Genomic DNA, 18,010 nt, shown 5'->3' on the forward strand with positions numbered 1-18,010 from the left:
GAAACTGATGAATTTTTAAGGGAGGCAAAGAATATGGTATGACTACACTTTGTGGTCAGTTTTTATATGCTTCTATAAATGAGTAAGTCTGTAATTGGCTAAATTTACTATTCAATATCAATTTGTACCAGAAGTTTCTCTGTTTTGTATTTGTGTGAAGGTACCATAATTGTTTGTGTAATATTTATATTCTGTAATATTTTTCTTGTTTTTGTAATTATTTGTGTAACATTTACACTGTGTAATATTGACTTTTGTAATGCCTCAGATGATCTCTGAGGCCTCTACAACAATACAAATCAATCAATCAGTCAATCAATCAATAAGTTTTGGGCCTGTGGAGAACTTTGCTTATGGGGATCTGATATTGACATGACAGATTCCTTGGCGGCTGAAATAAATTTGTTCTTGGTAAGTGGTAATGGTTGGTGCCACACGTGTTAGAACTTAGTGGCTTATGGGATATGAGAGAAACAGCTTGAACTCTGAGTATGAACAGTCACGATCCGGCCAGTTGTAAGCTGCGTATGTGTAACACGGGCACTAGCAGGAATACAGATGAGCGTTAGCTCAGAATGTTGGCAGACAGGATGCTGCGCAAGTCTCGTGATGCAGTTCAGGATAACAGTGGGGTCCTGGAGACATAGAACAAATGTTAAGAGTTGGGTCAGCTTAAATAAGGAGCTGTGATTGTAAGACTAATTAAAAGATGAAGAGAAGTCTGCTTTGATGATATCAGTATCACGAATACTGGAAGAACAACCAAAAAGTTTCTTGAATATAAGCCAACAGGAAAAAGACAGGACGGAAGGCCACGAAATCCTCAGAATTACATGATGGTAAATAGCACTACAGGCGTGGTCAGAATAGTCCACTAGTTGAAGAGGCTCAGATTCAGCTATGGTTGCAATATTATGCGAAGAAAAGGACGCTAAAAAAAGTCCAGCGCTTCACATCGTGCAGAATGTGGGGCTAGATTAAATATATCAATCGTAGGAATTTTCCGTGGGCAATATCAGACGTTGTTTCCTTAGAAAGGGCGATTCTTTGCTATGTTGTAGTTTTAGGAATGCAGTGGTATTGCCGACGCGACAATATTGTGACACTGTTGTGAGCCCATTGAGTGTTAGTAACATTTCCGATGTAGCAGCATAGAAGTAAGTGCTTGACACCGGATGAAATCGCGCTTATACGTTTCTAGTTTTAAAGATAATAAAAGAAATATTTACAATATTCACGTAATAACTAAAATTTTGCCTGCGATAGTAGTGTCTATATTTTCGTCATAGTCCTCTATAAGCAGAATGAAGTGTTCAATACATCGGTACCTGTTAATGACGTTAGAGGAAGTGGCCATCTTGCTTTGGGTGCAAACGTTGGTTCTGTTTTTCTTATGTATGTGCTCTGCAGGACTTAAAATGAAGCAAAGGGAAACGGTGAAGTGGAGTGCCCGCGTTTCTGTGTTGAGCCTTAATCCTGTTTTAAATGCCGAGAAGAAGCGCTGACGTGAATTCAGCGATAAATTATGAGTTTCTTTACCGTAGTGACTGAGGATTAGCGTGCCATAGATTGTATATCTATGGAATTAAATGTCAATTTACAGACGATAGTAAATTTATTGCTTCGTATCATCGAATTATTGTTTTTATTGTGTGTCATTACGGTAAATGAATGTTTGATGCTTTCATTTGATGAAATTGTTGTGAATATTGAATTCTTGGCGGATCGTGAGTTTCTTGCGGCTTATTGCCCAATATAATTTTCGTTGCAGCTTCCACAATGAAGAAACTTTTTTCAAAAATTGAAACTAAAATTGATAATACAACGAAAGAACCAAACAGTTATGTCGGCAAAGTATTTGTAGTTGGAAGGATGACGGTCACTGTGGAGGATGTATTGGCAGAAGGTATGTGTCTAGGGAGCAAAACACCAAAAGTAGTTGTTGATTTTGGTATTTGTAACTTTTATGCCTTACTGGACTTGTTGTCATAGTATTTTAATTATAATTGTTTCGGCCTGTGACGTCCAGCCCTGTAATACGGAGTTTATTGTTTTGCCCGGGATGTTTCTTGAGTAGAAACTCAAAGAAGAGATGTTGAACGTACTGGTAGCGTAATATATAAAAGTTAGTTTCGTTTTGCCAATGTATTGTTAGTACGTCGACAATGCTTGTAATTCCTGAGAGGCGATCACTGGTTACAGCAAGCATGACGTGTACCCTAAGAAAACCAGCACTAAAAATGCATTACAGTACCTAGGTTTAATGTAAACCTTCATCACCGAACTGTCGGAATTGTAACTGCTGTAGAGAAGTGCAGATTCGAGGATAAAAGACAAACGCTGAAACTGGGAAAACTAAACGAAAATTTCTATTTAAGCTACCCCCAACATTGAAGTTTAATCTAAGCGGATGTCTCATATAATTTAGTAGTGAATTCAGAGTTTTTTTCAGTGTGCATGAGTTTCTCTGTCTGCCAAACATAAATTTTGTGTGTAGAATTCACCTGCAGTGTTACGTGTGAATGACAGCCGAATTGCTGGATTGTAACAATGGTCGAACTAATAATTGTGTTATGTAGTGGTCATAGTGAATTTCGGAGTTATGAGTTGTAATCATTTGTTTCCTGCTATTGCAATGAGAAGTGTCCATTAGATTCTACAGGAATATAGTGTATTTAGATAGCAGTAAATGCTAAAAATATTAAAGAAGTGTTAGCATTTTTGGTGAATCATTCATTCATGGAAACGTTATTATATGGTGAGCCCGGGCCAAATGGTACACTTCAGAGATCTGAAACGAGATGAAGGGTATATATGTAGAGGGTCATTTCTCTTCAGAAAGAAACTAATACACAGTACTTTGTTAGCATTGTTTAAAGTAGACTATGGAGAGCCTTTTCCAGTTTACTTTTTTTGTATAGGCCTGAGTGGTTTTTATTCTGAAATGCATGTGTGTATATGAGATAATTGCTTTGACTGTGCTATTACAACATTGGATGTATCACAGATAGTTCCACTTCTGTGTGAATCACAGGATGTAATGCTTTACTATTCATTTCACCTATGACACAATAACATGCAAGTCTTTCAGATGAGTTGCTTGCTTAACTCGCAGTAGGTGTGCCAGTACAGGGTGGCTCAGTTGCCCCTACCAAAATTGTTTGATGCAGCTCAACAAACATGTGAAGTCCTCTCAAGCTCGATATTTCCCTGCTGGTGTGTTGTATGGCACTAATGTCCAGTAAGCTCATCTCACAAATGATTCTGTACGCACCTAACAGGTGATATAGCCTGTTCACAAAACATCAATCCTTTAAATTATTTACCTACCTCTGTCTACTGTGTAACTATATTAATGTGTCGTTCCTAGTGACAGGGTGCAACAAAGAGCGAATTTAATGCTTAAAATGAGGTAACTGATGGAGTATGTACTCCAACCTATTCGTAAAGCAAACATGTTCCCAGCAGTGTAGGGTGGTGCATGCAGTTAGGCATTAATCAAGCGGTCAACAAAATGTGCTGTCAGTGGTTTTAATCCTACATCATTCAAAATTTTTTACATCAGTATGATATGTTGATATGTGAGTGCAGGTCAACATTTGCTACATTCAAACAGGAAAACGACACTGTTATTATTCCCTGCGTACACTGCTCTGAATATGTCCTGAAGGTATTGTTGCTGTCGTTGTCATGTTTCCCACAGAGGAAAATGTTGACTTGCTCATTCAGTTAAGAATGATTTTGAAGTAATAGGCTTAACATCAGAAGATGCACCAATGTTAGCGCTGAGTGGGGGATCATGGAGGAATTCTATAAGGAGGACTATGCTCCAGACTGAATGCTGAAAAGCATAATCAGTCTTAAATGATGATGATGATGATGATGATGATCATTCTTGTTTGGGAAGCAAGAAAAAATGTGTTTCGGGCACTATTTCTGCATCAGGAACAGTATGCAGGCAACACCCTACTGCAGAGACATTCCGCAGTGTTGAAAGACTTTTAAGAAACAGCAGACATGATTAAAAGAGAACCACCTGTCCAAGAGAGCAGCGTAACATCTGGTAAAAATGTAGAAGCCTTCCTGGATACAGCTCAACCTTCAGTGAGTCACCACTCTTTGGCTATCACTTGCCTGCAGCCTTTGCTGCACTATTTTCTCTTCCTGTGCTGCAAACCTACTCTCAGACTATCTCTTACCTCCTCTGACTTTCCAACGGATGGTCCTTTTGGTGGAGATCCTGCTTGGACTCAGTTCACGATTTTGGTCTTGATTTCCGGTTTCATTCCTGGCACTATCTTCACTTATGTGGTCCTCATTATTGGGTTTGGCGTGCAATGTTTTCCAAATGTCAGAAGTGGACATTGTGCAGGGGAGGTTCCCCACTGTGGTGTATGCTGTGCCTCTGCCTTTCCACCCTGACACCCTTCCTTCCTGTTGTCATAGTACACCCAGATTCCAGCATGGTAGCCACCCTGTTGGGGGGGTCATCAAGTACCTGCATGGCAGTAGCCCCCGAAAAGCGGGAATTGCACTCTTGGTGCCTGCCCTGCACACTCCCTGTGTATGCCATGTAGTATGTGCCCATCATGACTGGGACATGGGGACTCCCAGCAACAGAATGCTGGCCAGTTAGCTGTTTCTGTGGCTGCTGGCACCTATGGGGAAAGCCCCTGTTCGGAGTGGGTGGTTTGCACAAGAAGTGACTTAAACCTTATCCTTCCCCAGCAGTCTCTTCGAGTGGAAAGGCCTCATATGAGCTAACGAGATACGATACCAACGTGCCCCTTTCCCTGGCCATGCTGGGAGGAATGTAGGATCAAACAACAAGGAGGAAAATCTCCCCCAATACCCAATTTGCACCAGGACACCTTTTTTGGCCACAAAGTCTTTATTTTTTGTTGAACGCATTGAAGACAAATATGGGGAAGTTGCAGCCATCTCTTTAAGATGAAGTGCAGTTCCCTCCTGATTAAAATATCGTGTCCTGCCCAGTCACAGGTGCTACTCTTTTGTGTAAAGTTGGGTGACAGTCTCTTGATTGTCACTCCTCACAAGTGTCAGTATGGTCCAGGGCATCATCTTTCACCGTGATCTTCTTGCGGACTGACAATCAGCTGTGGGCCAATTTAGAGTGACGAGGTGTGCACCTCATTCATCATGGTCATAGGTGATCAAGGGGAAAGAGAGTTGCTACTGTGACCTTCATCTTGACCTTAGAGGGTGATATGTTGCCTGAGAATGTCAAGGAATGGCCTACTGGTGTGACATGAAACCCTATGTTCCTCCTCTAATGAGATGCTTCAGGTGTATGAAGTTTGGACATGGTATTCGTGTTGTATTGCTGCCCCTGTCTACAGGGATTGTGGACATCTGTTGCACATTAATGTTACTTGTGTTCTTACCCCCATCTGTGTAAACTGTGGCGAGCTCCAGAGCCCCACTGTCCCTGCTGACCAGATTGCTCCATTTTTAAGTGTGAGAAGAAAATCCAGGAGTATAAGACCCTAGACAAGCTCACGTATGTGGTCAGAAAAAAGTACGAGTGTGCAATCTCATACACAATCTTACACTACCCCACCGCAGCATCGTCACTTTCTCTGTCGACAATGCTTTCTTATGTTGCACCTCTTGCAGTGGGCTCTCGGAGCTGTTCACCAATACCTGCCCTTGAGGTGCTTTGAGGCCCTTCTGGTGCTTCCACAGCACCCACTTTGGGACCATTGACTCCACAGCTGCCAGGGTTACAGGTCTCCGTCCCCCAGCCAGAGCTGTCTCATCCTCATCCAACTTCTCTAGCTAGGAAAAGGTCCCTTGGGATTCTCCCTTCCACAGTTCCTGCTGGTCCACAGCCAGTGGCTGAAGGAACTGCAGGCTGCTGGCCATTGAACTTCTCGTTCTTCCTCTGTCACGGAAACCAATTCAGGGAAACCTTCCCAGTTCTCATCTTCTGAGGAGGAGGACAAAAGGAAGTCCTCTAAGGCAAAGGAAACTCCAGTGACCCCCATGCTGCTGGACTCTGCATGTACTCCTGTGCCCAAGGTGGAGATCCCAGTGGCACCTGAGGCACCACATCTCCCCAGGCAATGTGCCGCAGAACCTTTGTCAGTGGATCCCCTGATGTCTCAACCAGGGTCATAACTGCCTCCCCCCCTTCTTCCCTCCCCTTCCTTCACGCCCTCACAGTTTTCAAACAGTTTGATACTCCAGTGTAATGTGTAACAGATTATTCCACAACCTGGCTGAACTATGCCAGCTTTTAAGCAGTTCCCGTGTATTCTGTATTGCTATCCAGGAACCTTGGTTTCCAGCAACTTTGATCTCTGCTCTTTGTGCTCACTGAGGTTATTTCAGCAATCGTACCGTCTATGAGAGGATATCCGATGGAGTGTTTATGTATGTCCTGGGGGGGGAAAAAAAAAATAATTTTGATATCTCTTTGTGGGCAGTGGCTGTTCGGGTAAGGGCGCATCACAATTTTATCTGTAATGTTTATCTCCCTCCTGATGATGTTGTGTCCCAGGATGTACTGCGTGCATTACTCTCCCAGCTTTCCCCCACCTTTCTTAGTCTTGGACGACTTCAATGCCCATAACTCTTTGTGTGGTGGAACAACGATCACTGGCCGTTGTAAAGACATCGAAATCTTACTAGCACAGCTCAGTCTTTGCCTCTTGAACTGTGGCGGTCACACACACTTCAGTGTGGCACACGGCACTTATTCGGTATTGATCTTTCCTTTTGCAGCCCTGCTCTGCTACTGTCTATCCACTGGAGAGTTGATGATGATCTGTGTGGTAGTGACCACTTCCCGGTCTTCGTGTCCCTACCTCAGTTTTGCTCCCCTGGGTGCCCGCCCAGATGGGTTCTCTGTATCACCTCTGCTGTTGTCCTTAGCTACCCATTGCAAGGCAGTATTGATGTAGCTGTTCAACATACAACCACAGCCATTCTTTTAGCAGCCAACTGAGGCCCCCCCCCCCCCCCCCTCTCTTCTTCAGGATCACTCCATCAGAAGAGGGGACCCTAGTGGACTTGAGAGATTGCTGTGCCCATTAGAGATTGTAGGCGGTCTATAAAATGCTGTAAGTGGCAGCCTTTTGCTAGACCACCTCATTGCCCTTAAACGGCTTCGTGTCTGCGTATGCTACCTCACAAAATGATAAAGCAAGAATCCTGGGAATGATACGCCTCCACCATTGGATCATGTGCCTTTTCATCACTGGTGTGGTCAAAGATCAAATACTACTTTGGCTTCCAGTCTGCTGCAGGTGTAACAAGTATTTCCATTACCTATCAGATGCCAACAACAGCTACTGGATTATGCTATACCCATTCTTAACTTCCCCAATATATCCCAACTACCTTATCCTTTTCCCTGTAAGAGAGCTCTACCTCCCATAACAGTGCCCCAGAACTGGGTTTATAATTGCTGCACACCTCTAGTGTGTCTGTTCAGGACTGCAACTTCCTCCACTGTCGTCTCTGGTCAGGGAGACATTGCATCTGCCCCTGTGGCTTGTACCCTGACCTTGGTTACCCTGCAGTCTCCTTTGGACCAGAAGATTCTGATGACCCCTGTTCTTGAGAAGTATCTGGGTTTGGAAGTGGTATTCACTGATGGGTTAACAGTTGACGGACAAACAGGCTTTGCCTACACACATGCACGATGCGGTGAACTCAACACTCTGCAAACAGTTGCAGTGTCTTCACTGCTGAATTGATGCCCATTAATCTAGCCCAAGGCCGTGTTCATTCTTTCACTGGCAGGAGTATCTTCATCTGCAGTGACTCCCATAGCAGCCTTCAGGCTATAGACCAGTGCTACTCTCTTCACCACTGGTTATGCCTATCTAGTATCTTGTCTCTCATTTCCATCGAGCTAGACGGCCACTTGTTTTTGTTTGGACCCTGGATCATGTTGGGATTTCAGGGAAATAAATGAGCTGACCGTTTCGTCAGCTGGCCATCCGCTTGCCAATTCTGGAAATGAGGGTCCCAGAACCGAATCTTTGGTTGTTTTAATGCCATTGATTGCTGGGAGTCTCGATCTTAGAATCGTCTGTCCTTATCTCCCCAAACAAACCGAGAACAATTAAGGGGACCACAACCATGTGGCAGTCTTCCCTGTGTGATTCTCTCAGGGCATCCACTGTTCTCTGTTAACTCCACATTGGCCACACTTGGCTGACCCATGGCCACATTCTCTGGCGTCAAGATCCTTTTCATTGGTGATGCAGAACCCGCCTGACGGTGTCCCACTTATTCACAGACTGCCTTAATTTGGCTGCTTTCAGGGTGCATTTTAATCTTCCTGACACGCTACCTCTGGTGCTAGCAGACGACACCAAAGTGGCTGACCTGGCGCCACATTTTGCCCGTGAAGGTGTTTTCTATTCATCCCTGTAAGGTCGGGCTTTATGGACCCATCGTGGAGCAAGAGGTGATATGCGATTGCTAAAAATGGAGCTATTGCATCAGCATACTCTGAAATGAACCTAATTATTGTATTATCTGGACTGAAAGACTTGCCTTTATTGTGTGACTTCTCTTGATTTGCTACATCGAAGATATCAACTTCTATACTATTCATTTTGGTACCTGTTCTTCGTTCGAATTCTGGAATTTTTATTGCATCTTCTCTGTTGTTGGAATTTTGGCAAACTTGGTTTAACAACACTGCTTTAGTGGTTCTGCAATCAGTAACATTAACATTGATATCGCACTGTGGAGGTTTTTGATTATGTCTTGCCACTGGTATACTTCTCATATAACCAGAATCACTTTGGTGCTTTTTCATGATTTTGCGACAGAGATTTGTTGTGTAAACTATTATAAAGCGTCTTGCAGAGAAATCTCTGGTAAATTTAGAGCTTCTGTTAAATGTTGCCAATCTTGGAAATTTCGTGTTCTTTTAAATCTGGCATGCTTCTTATGTGGGTTCTGTAACAATGCCATGGCCTGTTTTGTGTACTGTGGGGGATCTGTTCCATCTATTATTGATTTACTTGGCATGAAACTCAGTTACCGTCAGCATCCAGGGTGGCGATTCTTCTGGTAAACCTGAAATTATCGGGAATTACATTTTACCTGAAAAAGTCATGGAAATCAGGAAGTTTTGTAAAATCACAGGGCACTCTGTATTTTTAATCTAAGATATGAATTTAATTTTGTTGACCATATAAATATGGAATTTTAAAATACTTAATATTTCAAAGTGTGTTAATTTAAGACATCATCTTCCTCTCCATACTTGGCATTCTGAGGAAACTTAATTTTTTTCCCCCCAAGATTGAGTAGCCACCTTGATATAACATCTTTAGATTTAAACCACATCTGTTCTGCACTTAGTCTGCAAGAAATAGAGACTATTTCTTAGGAGGCATAAAAATTTTATCTGCTTTTTTAAAAATACATTTTCAGTTTATTTTGATAGCTTTGGATGTTATGGTATTAAGTCTCACTACAACCATGTTATGGTCACTAATCCCTGTATACTTCGTGACACTCTGTTTGTTGAGGATTGTTTGTTGTTAAGAGGTCTAGTGTGTTATTAGACACCTGATCTAATTGATCAAAATAATTCTTCGACAAAGCATTTAGTACAATTTAAGATGATGTTTTATGCCTACCATCCACTTCAAACATGTATTTTCACCACATATTGAGAGTTGATTAAAGTCACTGCCATCTGTATTTGTATGAGGCGGGTACCTATTTGAAGTGAGACTAAAGTTTTCCCTGATCCTTTCAACGGCTGTATCATCTAAGTTGGGGTCCAGTAAAATGAATTATCTATTTAAATTTCACTACAAGATAAACTACTACTAGCAGCAACAAACATGCCTCCACAAACTGAATTTAGTTTATTCTTTCTGAACACTGCTATAGGTTCTTGGTGTGGACTTCAGCATTAGTCAGCCTTCATTACGTGTAACAATTTCTGCTTCAGTTCATTCTATAGCATTTGGATCTCTGGTCCTTTCTCAACACATCTACAACAATGTGAAAGTATAATACCGGTGTTTCCTAGGTCTACCCTTGTCCTTTGTTCGACCTTCACCTGTTTGTACTTTTCTGAGAGCCTATTGAAAAAAATTAAAAAAAAAAATTGCCCCATTTACTCCACGCAGTCCCCACTGTCCCTGTAGCCGCCTCTTTCTTTGTAATGGACTCCCGATCTATTAAGTGGATCCCGAAATTTCTCCACCCTATGGCACAAGGCTAGGAATCTGCAGGCTACATGGTCGCAGAACTGTTTGATCCAGACCCTCCACTTGACTCTTTACCAACGGTTTGCAATCAGTTGTGCAGATTGTGCTACACATAAAATAAATAAATAAACAGATGGTGAGCTCAACCTCCATCTTGCAAGCAAGACTAGTTGTCTTGACTGTTTCAGATAGCTGCCAAAAATTGGGGAGAATCTCTTCCAGTCCAGAGTGACAGACATCATTAGTAGCTACATGATTCAGCACTTGTAGTTGGCTGAACCCTGTGTTCTTCATGGCATCCGGCGGGACTCGTTCCACATCTGAGACGACTCATCCCAGTATGCTCACAGACTGCACACCATATTTCTTCCCTTCATTGGCAACTGTATCCCAAAGGGACTCCATCACACACCTAACATTGGAGTTACTAGAAATCCCATATTCTATGAATGCACAGACTTTGCAGGCTGAGAGATTTTTGCTGAAATAGGTCAAACAACTGCTGACTGCTCGTAATCTTTATGAGCCACAGATAGTGCCTGAATCCCATTTGTCCTACAAACCAGGGAGGCCTTTTGATTGGTCTCCTAGAGTCTTTTGGTGCCCGTCACACCTTGAAATGACCTCCCAATCGACCGTTAGTGAAGGGTCAACCTCAGTGCACAGTAACCACGCCAACCACGGTACCAGGGGTGGGGGGGGGGGGATGTGGGACATTGCTTGGATCCTCATGTCTGGTCCCCACAGTGATGGCCAGTGGCAACAGTCTCATGCTGCATAATTGAAGCCAGCATTGCCTGAAGCTTTAAGCGAAGGGTCTCAGACTCAGCTCAGTTCCGAACAAATGTTATTTACTGTGTCCCTTTTGATAGTATTACAGTTAAAAAAGAAAAAAAAAACACTTGAGTCTCATTCCAAATAGGTACCCCACTCGTACAATTATAGTCGGTGGCTGGAAAAATTATACGTTTAAAGCCGGTGGTAGGCATTAAACGTCATCCGGAATTGTACTGAATGCTTTCTCAGGAACAACTAGTTCATGAGTCTACTGGAAGTGTAAATGGTTGTGAAAGCATACTTGACCTCTTAGGAACAAATAATTCTGGACAAATAGGCAGTGTCATGACGAATACAGAGATTAGCGACCACAAGGCAATTGCTGCTGGGCTGAATACCGTAACACCCACAACCATAAAAAAGAAATGCAAAGTACATCTATTTAAAAAAAGATGATAAAAATGCTCTTCATGCCTTTTTAAGACACAGTCTGCACTCCTTCCTATCTGATCACGCAAGTGTAGGAAAGATGTGGAATGATCTCAAAGAGATAGTATCGACGGCAATTGATAGATATGTAACACATAAATTAATAAGTGAGGGTACTGATCCCCCATGGTCTATAAAACTAGTCAGATCGCTGTTGCAGAAGCAACAAAAAAAGCATGCCAAATTTAAAAGAAGGCAAAATCATGAAGATTGGCAAAGTTTTGCAGAAGTTCGAAATATAGTGCGTGGTTCAATGTGAGATGCTTTTAATAATTTCCACAATGAAACTGTGTCTCGGAATCTGGCAGAAAATCCAAAGAGATTCTGGTCATATATAAAGCACACCAATGGCAAGACACAATCAATACCTTCACTGCGCGATAACAATGGTGAAGTCACTGATGACAGTGCCACCAAAGCAGAGTTATTAAACACAGTTTTCGAAAATTCCTTCATCAAAGACGACGAAGTAAATATTCCCAAATTCCAGTCAAGAACAACTGCGAGGATGACAAACATAGATGTAGATATCCTCGGTGTAGCAAAGCAGCTTAAATCAATTAATAAAAGCAAGGCTTCTTGTCCAGATGGTATACCGCTCAGGTTCGTTTCAGAGTATGCAGGTGCAATAGCTCCATATTTAGCAATTATATACAACCGCTCGCTCACAGAAAGTTCCGTACCTAAAGATTGGAAAGTTGCTGAAGTCACACCAATACCCAAAAACGGAAATAGGAGTAATCTGCTGAATTTCATTCCCATATCGCTAACGTTGATTTGCAGTAGGGTTTTGGAACATATTCTGTATTCGAACATTATGAAGTACTTCGAAGAAAATGATTTGCTGACATGTAGTCAGCGCGGATTCAGAAAATATCATTCTTGCGGGACACAACTAGCTCTTTACACTCATGAATTAATGAGTGCTATCGACGGGGGATGTCAAATTGACTGCATATTTTTAGATTTTCAGAAGGCTTTCGACACCGTTCCTCACAAGCATCTTGTAACCAAACGGTGTGCCTATGGAATATCACCTCAGTTGTGCGACTGGATTCGTGATGTCCTGTCAGAAAGGTCACAGTTCATAGTAATAGATGGAAAGTCATAGAGTAAAACAGAAGTAATATCCGGCGTTCCCCAAGGAAGTGTTACAGGCCTGCTATTGTTCCTGATCTATATTAATGACATAGGAGACAACCAGAGTAGCCCTCTTAGATTATTTGCAGATGACACTGTCATTTACTGTCTTGTAAAGTCATCAGATGACCAAAATGAATTACAAAATTATTAAGATAAGATACCTGTGTGGTGCAAAAAGTGGCATTTGACCATGAATAAAGAAAAGTGCGAAGTTATTCACATGAGTACTAAAAGAAATCTGCTATATTTTGATTACGTGATAAGTCACACAAATTTGAAGGCTGTAAATTCGACTAAATACTTAGGGATTACAGTTACAAATAACGTAAATGGGAATGATCACATAGGTAATGTTGTGGGTAGAGCAAACCAAAGACTGCGATTCATTGGCAGAACACTTGGAAGGTGCAACAGATCTACTAAAGAGACTGCTTACACTACACTTGTCTGGCTCGTTCTGGAGTATTGTTGTACGGTGTGGGATCCATATCGGATGGGACTGATGGATGATATTGAAAAAGTACAAAGAAGGGCAGCTCGTTTTGTATTATCACAAAATAGGGGAGATAGTGTCACAGACATGATACGTGAATTGGAGTGGCAATCATTAAAACAAAGGCGCTTTTCGTTAAGACAGGATTTTCTCATGAAATTTCGATCACCAGTTTTCTCCTCCGATTGCAAAAACATTCTGTTGGCACCCACCTACATAGGGAGAAATGCATGATAAAATAAGAGAAATCAGGGCTCGCACGGAATAATTTAAGTGCTTGTTTTTCCCGCTTGCTGTTCGAGAGTGGAACGATAGAGAGACAGCTTGAAGGTGGTTCATTGAACCCTCTGTCAGGCAGTTAATTGTGAATAACAGAGTAATCGCATAGATGTACTTTTACTCAAATCTTAACAGTCACCAGTCACTGACAGTGTCTGCAGGCATACCCCTGCTGTGATGATTAGTGCTGCCAGTACAGCAATTTCCCATTCCGGGTGGCCTTCATTGTTGGTAGCTGGTGCCACGAAGGTCTGAAGAAATTGTGCTGACTATCCATTGTCATCAGACAGCCATAAAACGATGTAATGAACCCAGTAGCATTCTCCTTAAGATGGCGGACAGATGGATCGCCAAATTATTGAGTCCTGTTGATTTTAGGATACTGCAGCAAACCTGAGGAGACTACCAGTCATGGTATCTACTTGCTTTCTTGTGCTGCAATCTCTTGTCTCCGAATATTCTTCCTTCTCTTACTTACTTTCTCATAATGGCAGCTTTTGATATTGACCCAACTGTCCGCTAAGTTCTGCTTTCCTTTCTTGACATATTTATCATTTACCTTACATCACCTTTTGCCTGAAGTAATTTTTGGTCCTCTTGTGGTTTGAGCAGCAGTACTTTTTTTGCATTGTGGGCTGAGTGAGGAATTTAAATAGTGCCTACTGGATGCAGTGTTAAGGATCTTTTCACAGTAATTGCACAGACTCATATATGCTCTTAAAAGCCAACACACTAATGAAATATTGTGGGGTCATTATGTACCATCCCCCCAGGGAGTCCACAACTCTTTTGTGGATACGTGCATAGTGAGCACAAGACCCAGAGCTAATGAGGCCCTCCTTCCTTTCCGGGCTGCACACCTCTGGCTCTTTCCTTCCCTTTCTCCCCCTCTGGGAGTATGGTTTGTGCCTACGTCCGGAGACGGACACTCGTAAATGTAACACATTCTTCGCTTCTCTGCTTGTATGTCTTCATCCTTCCTTTGTCCTTCTCTTTTCCTTACCTCTTCTCTTTTCCCTTTTCTCCGCTGCGGCGTTTGAGACCTCTCTTCTTTCCTTTCCCTTTCTTTGTTTTTCCCTTTCTCTTTCTTCCTCCCTGTGCGTGTCTGAAGGCCGACCCACGCATTTTTGTGCGTAGCCGGTGACGGGGTAACGCATAATTCCCCGCCCCGGGTAGACAGGTAGGACACGTACGTACCCCCTGGTAACGGCCAGGCCCAGGGAGGGGTGATTACCCGAGCTGATACCGTCCGAAAGTGCCGATTGGTCCCTCTGTCCGTTTGTCGGGAGGTGTGAACAATCACCTAAGGCGAGAGTGCCCTCAGAGAGGGCCCCCACAAAGGAGGAGTGCGCCATCGGAGACGCCGGTAATCATGGGGGATTCTTCCGCAATGGTTTTCTCACCTTCCACTATGTCTGCTCACAAGCGTAAGTTCACTGAGTCTCAGCCACAGACAGTTCTTCCATCATTGCCACAGTTCCTTGTTGTTTCTCGGTCTGACGAAGGTCACGACTTCTCCACGGTCAACCCTTTCATTATTCAGAAAGGTGTCGACGCAATTGCAGGTCCTGTAAAGTCTTGTTCCAGATTACGGAATGGCACCTTGTTGTTAGAAACAGTCAGTGCCCTCCAGGCACAAAAATTGCTGCGTACTTCACTGCTCCACACCTTCCCTGTCCGGGTTGAAGCGCACCGCACCTTAAATTCCTCGCGTGGAGTCGTTTATACACTCTCCCTCGATGGATTGTCTGACGAAGAAATTCAGCACTACCTGTCTGACCAGGGCGTAACGGCTGTTCATAGAGTTATGAAAAGGGTTGACACGAACATCATTCCCACCCGCACTGTCTTCTTGACATTTGACAAAGTTCAACTCCCATCGAAAATCAAAGCAGGCTATGAGATAATTTCCGTTCGCCCTTACGTCCCAAACCTACGCGTTGCTATCGGTGTCAGCGGTTCAATCACACCAGCCAGTTCTGTTCCAATCCGGCCAAATGTGTTGCGTGTGGCAAGGATGCCCATGAGGATGCTTGTCCACCTCCATCCCCTCGCTGCATCAACTGTATGGGTGACCACGCTGCTTCCTCTCGAGATTGCCCCGTTTTTAAAGACGAAAAGCTCATCCAGGAAATAAAAGTGAAGGAAAAGGTGTCTACCTTTGCTGCTCGAAAATTATTCGCCAGTCGACAGCCCACCGTGCCTCAGACAGGAAAATACAGCACTGTCCTTGCTTCTCCTCGGCCAACAAAGGAGGCGGCCACGCAGACTTGCGACCTCACCTTTAGTGCCTCGGCCGTCAGATCAGCCAGCGCAAAGATCGCCCATTCAACCTCACCACTTTCGCCTGCCCACTCTATGGCTCACCCTTCATCGGGTTCTGCTAAATCTCGAGCCCAAAAGTCAGACACGAAGACTTCAAAAAAAGAGCATACTCGTGAAGATTTTTTGCGTACCGCAACTTCCCAACCATCGGTTCCTCCTTCATCTAAACATCATACTTCCAAGAAGGCTACAAAGAAACCCAGTTCATCTCCTTCTCCGCCAAGGCGTGTCCCATCTACAGCACCACCTGGTGGGAATCTCCCTCGGCCGTCTTCTGTGTCGCCGAGGTGCACTGCTGGCGGCCGATCAACCGGCCGATCGCTGGTGGCAGGAGCTGCTCCTGAACAACCTATGGATCAGGATCTTCTGCCTTCGGCTGAATGCCATTCCATGCTGTCGGTCGCAAGCTCTGAGCAGTCGTTGAGTTGACGGCAACCTTGGTCACATTCCTCCATTTTCTGGTCATCCTATGTCCATTATCCACTGGAATATTTGCGGTATTCGAGCCAATCGGGATGAATTGTCAATCCTCTTACGATCCTACTCGCCGCTCATCTTCTGTCTTCAGGAAACAAAGCTGCGTCCCCATGACCGCTTTGTTCTCCCCCATTTTCAGTCCGTCCGATTTGATCTACCCTCTGTTGAAGGCACTCCAGCCCATGGAGGACTCATGATTCTTCTCCATGATACTCTCCATTATCACCCAATCCACTTAAACACTTCCTTCCAAGCTGTCGCTGTCCGTCTTTCCCTTTCTGGATATACCTTTTCTCTTTGTACTGTATACATTCCATCGTCCACACCAATGGCACGAGCTGATCTCCTTCATCTTCTTGGTCAACTTCCACCCCCCTATTTGCTGGTTGGGGACTTCAATGCCTACCACCCGCTTTGGGGATCACCACATCCTTGTCCACGTTGCTCACTATTGCTAGACGTCTTCCACCAAGCGGATCTAGTTTGCCTCAACACTGGGGTCCCTACATTTTTGTCTGCTTCCACGACAAATTTCTCTCATTTGGACCTTTCGGTCGTTACTGTTCGGCTAGCTCGGCGCTTCGAATGGTTCGCGCTTGATGATACACACTCGAGTGACCACTTTCCATGTGTCCTTAGACTGCAGCCTCAACTGCTGTATATGCGCTCGCGACGCTGGAAGTTTGCCCAAGCCGATTGGACACTTTTTCGTCTCTAGCGACATTCGATGACCGTCACTTTCCCAGCGTCGACGATGAGGTCACACATATTACCGACGTTATTCTTACAGCTGCGGGACGTTCAATACCTCGCACCTCCGAATTGCCCCGGCGCCCCCCCCCCCCCCCCCCCCCAGTTCCTTGGTGGAACGAGGCGTGCCATGACGCAATACGTGAGCGGCGACGTGCTCTTCGTGTTTTCCGCCACCATCCTACTTTGGCCAACTGTATCCGCTATAAGCAGTTCCGTGCGCGATGCCGTCGCGTCATTCGCGATAGCAAGAAGGCAATCTGGAAATTCTTTATTAGCTCATTTAACGCCTTCACTCCCTCCTCGGAAGTTTGGAGTCGGCTTCGACGGTTATCAGGCGCGCCTAGTTTCTCCCCGGTCTCTGGGCTCACTGTCGCGCATGATACATTAGTATACCCCATCGCAATTTCTAACTCATTGGGTCAGCACTTTGCTGAGATTTCGAGCTCTTTAAATTACCCGCCAGCGTTTCTCCCGAAGAAACGTGCAGCGAAAGTGCGACCTCTTGCTTTCTCCTCTCAAAATCGCGAATGCTACAATACTGTTTTCTCCATGCGGGACCTCCAACATGCACTCTCTTCTTCTCGTTCCTCCGCCCCAGGACCGGATGGTATCCACATCCAAATGTTGCTGCATTTATCAACTCATAGTCTGCGTTACCTCCTTCGCCTTTATAATCGAATTTGGACCGACAGTACTTTTCCCAGACGATGGCGGGAAGCTATCGTCTTTCCTGTTCCGAAACCTGGAAAGGACAAACATCTCCCCTCTAGCTATCGCCCCATTTCTCTCACGAGTAGTGTATGTAAGGTTTTGGAGCGTATGGTGAATTGCCGTTTAGCTTGGTGGCTGGAGTCCCGCAGTCTTTTAACACCTGCCCAATGCGGATTCCGAAAGCATCGTTCTGCAGTTGACCATCTTGTTGCTCTCTCCACTTATATCATGAACAATTTTCGCCGGAAACGCCAAACAGTAGCAGTATTTTTTGATCTGGAGAGATCATACGATACCTGTTGGAGGACAGGCATCCTCCGCACACTGTTCTCTTGGGGCTTTCGAGGTC

General features: G+C 44.1%; 1 protein-coding gene across 1 annotated transcript in view; it reads left to right on the top strand.

Moving 5' to 3' along the window:
- Positions 1-1,381: 1,381 nt before the first annotated feature.
- LOC126419515 (uncharacterized) overlaps positions 1,382-18,010 on the top strand; it is a 258,207-nt gene continuing 241,578 nt past the window's right edge. Inside the window, exons 1-2 of the mRNA XM_050086708.1 lie at positions 1,382-1,663; positions 1,772-1,906. Of these exons, the coding sequence (XP_049942665.1) occupies positions 1,780-1,906 (127 nt within the window). The 5' untranslated portion in view covers positions 1,382-1,663; positions 1,772-1,779. The remainder of the gene's footprint in view (positions 1,664-1,771; positions 1,907-18,010) is intronic.

Source organism: Schistocerca serialis, chromosome 1 (assembly GCF_023864345.2).
Source record: "Schistocerca serialis cubense isolate TAMUIC-IGC-003099 chromosome 1, iqSchSeri2.2, whole genome shotgun sequence".
NCBI lineage: Eukaryota > Metazoa > Arthropoda > Insecta > Orthoptera > Acrididae > Schistocerca > Schistocerca serialis.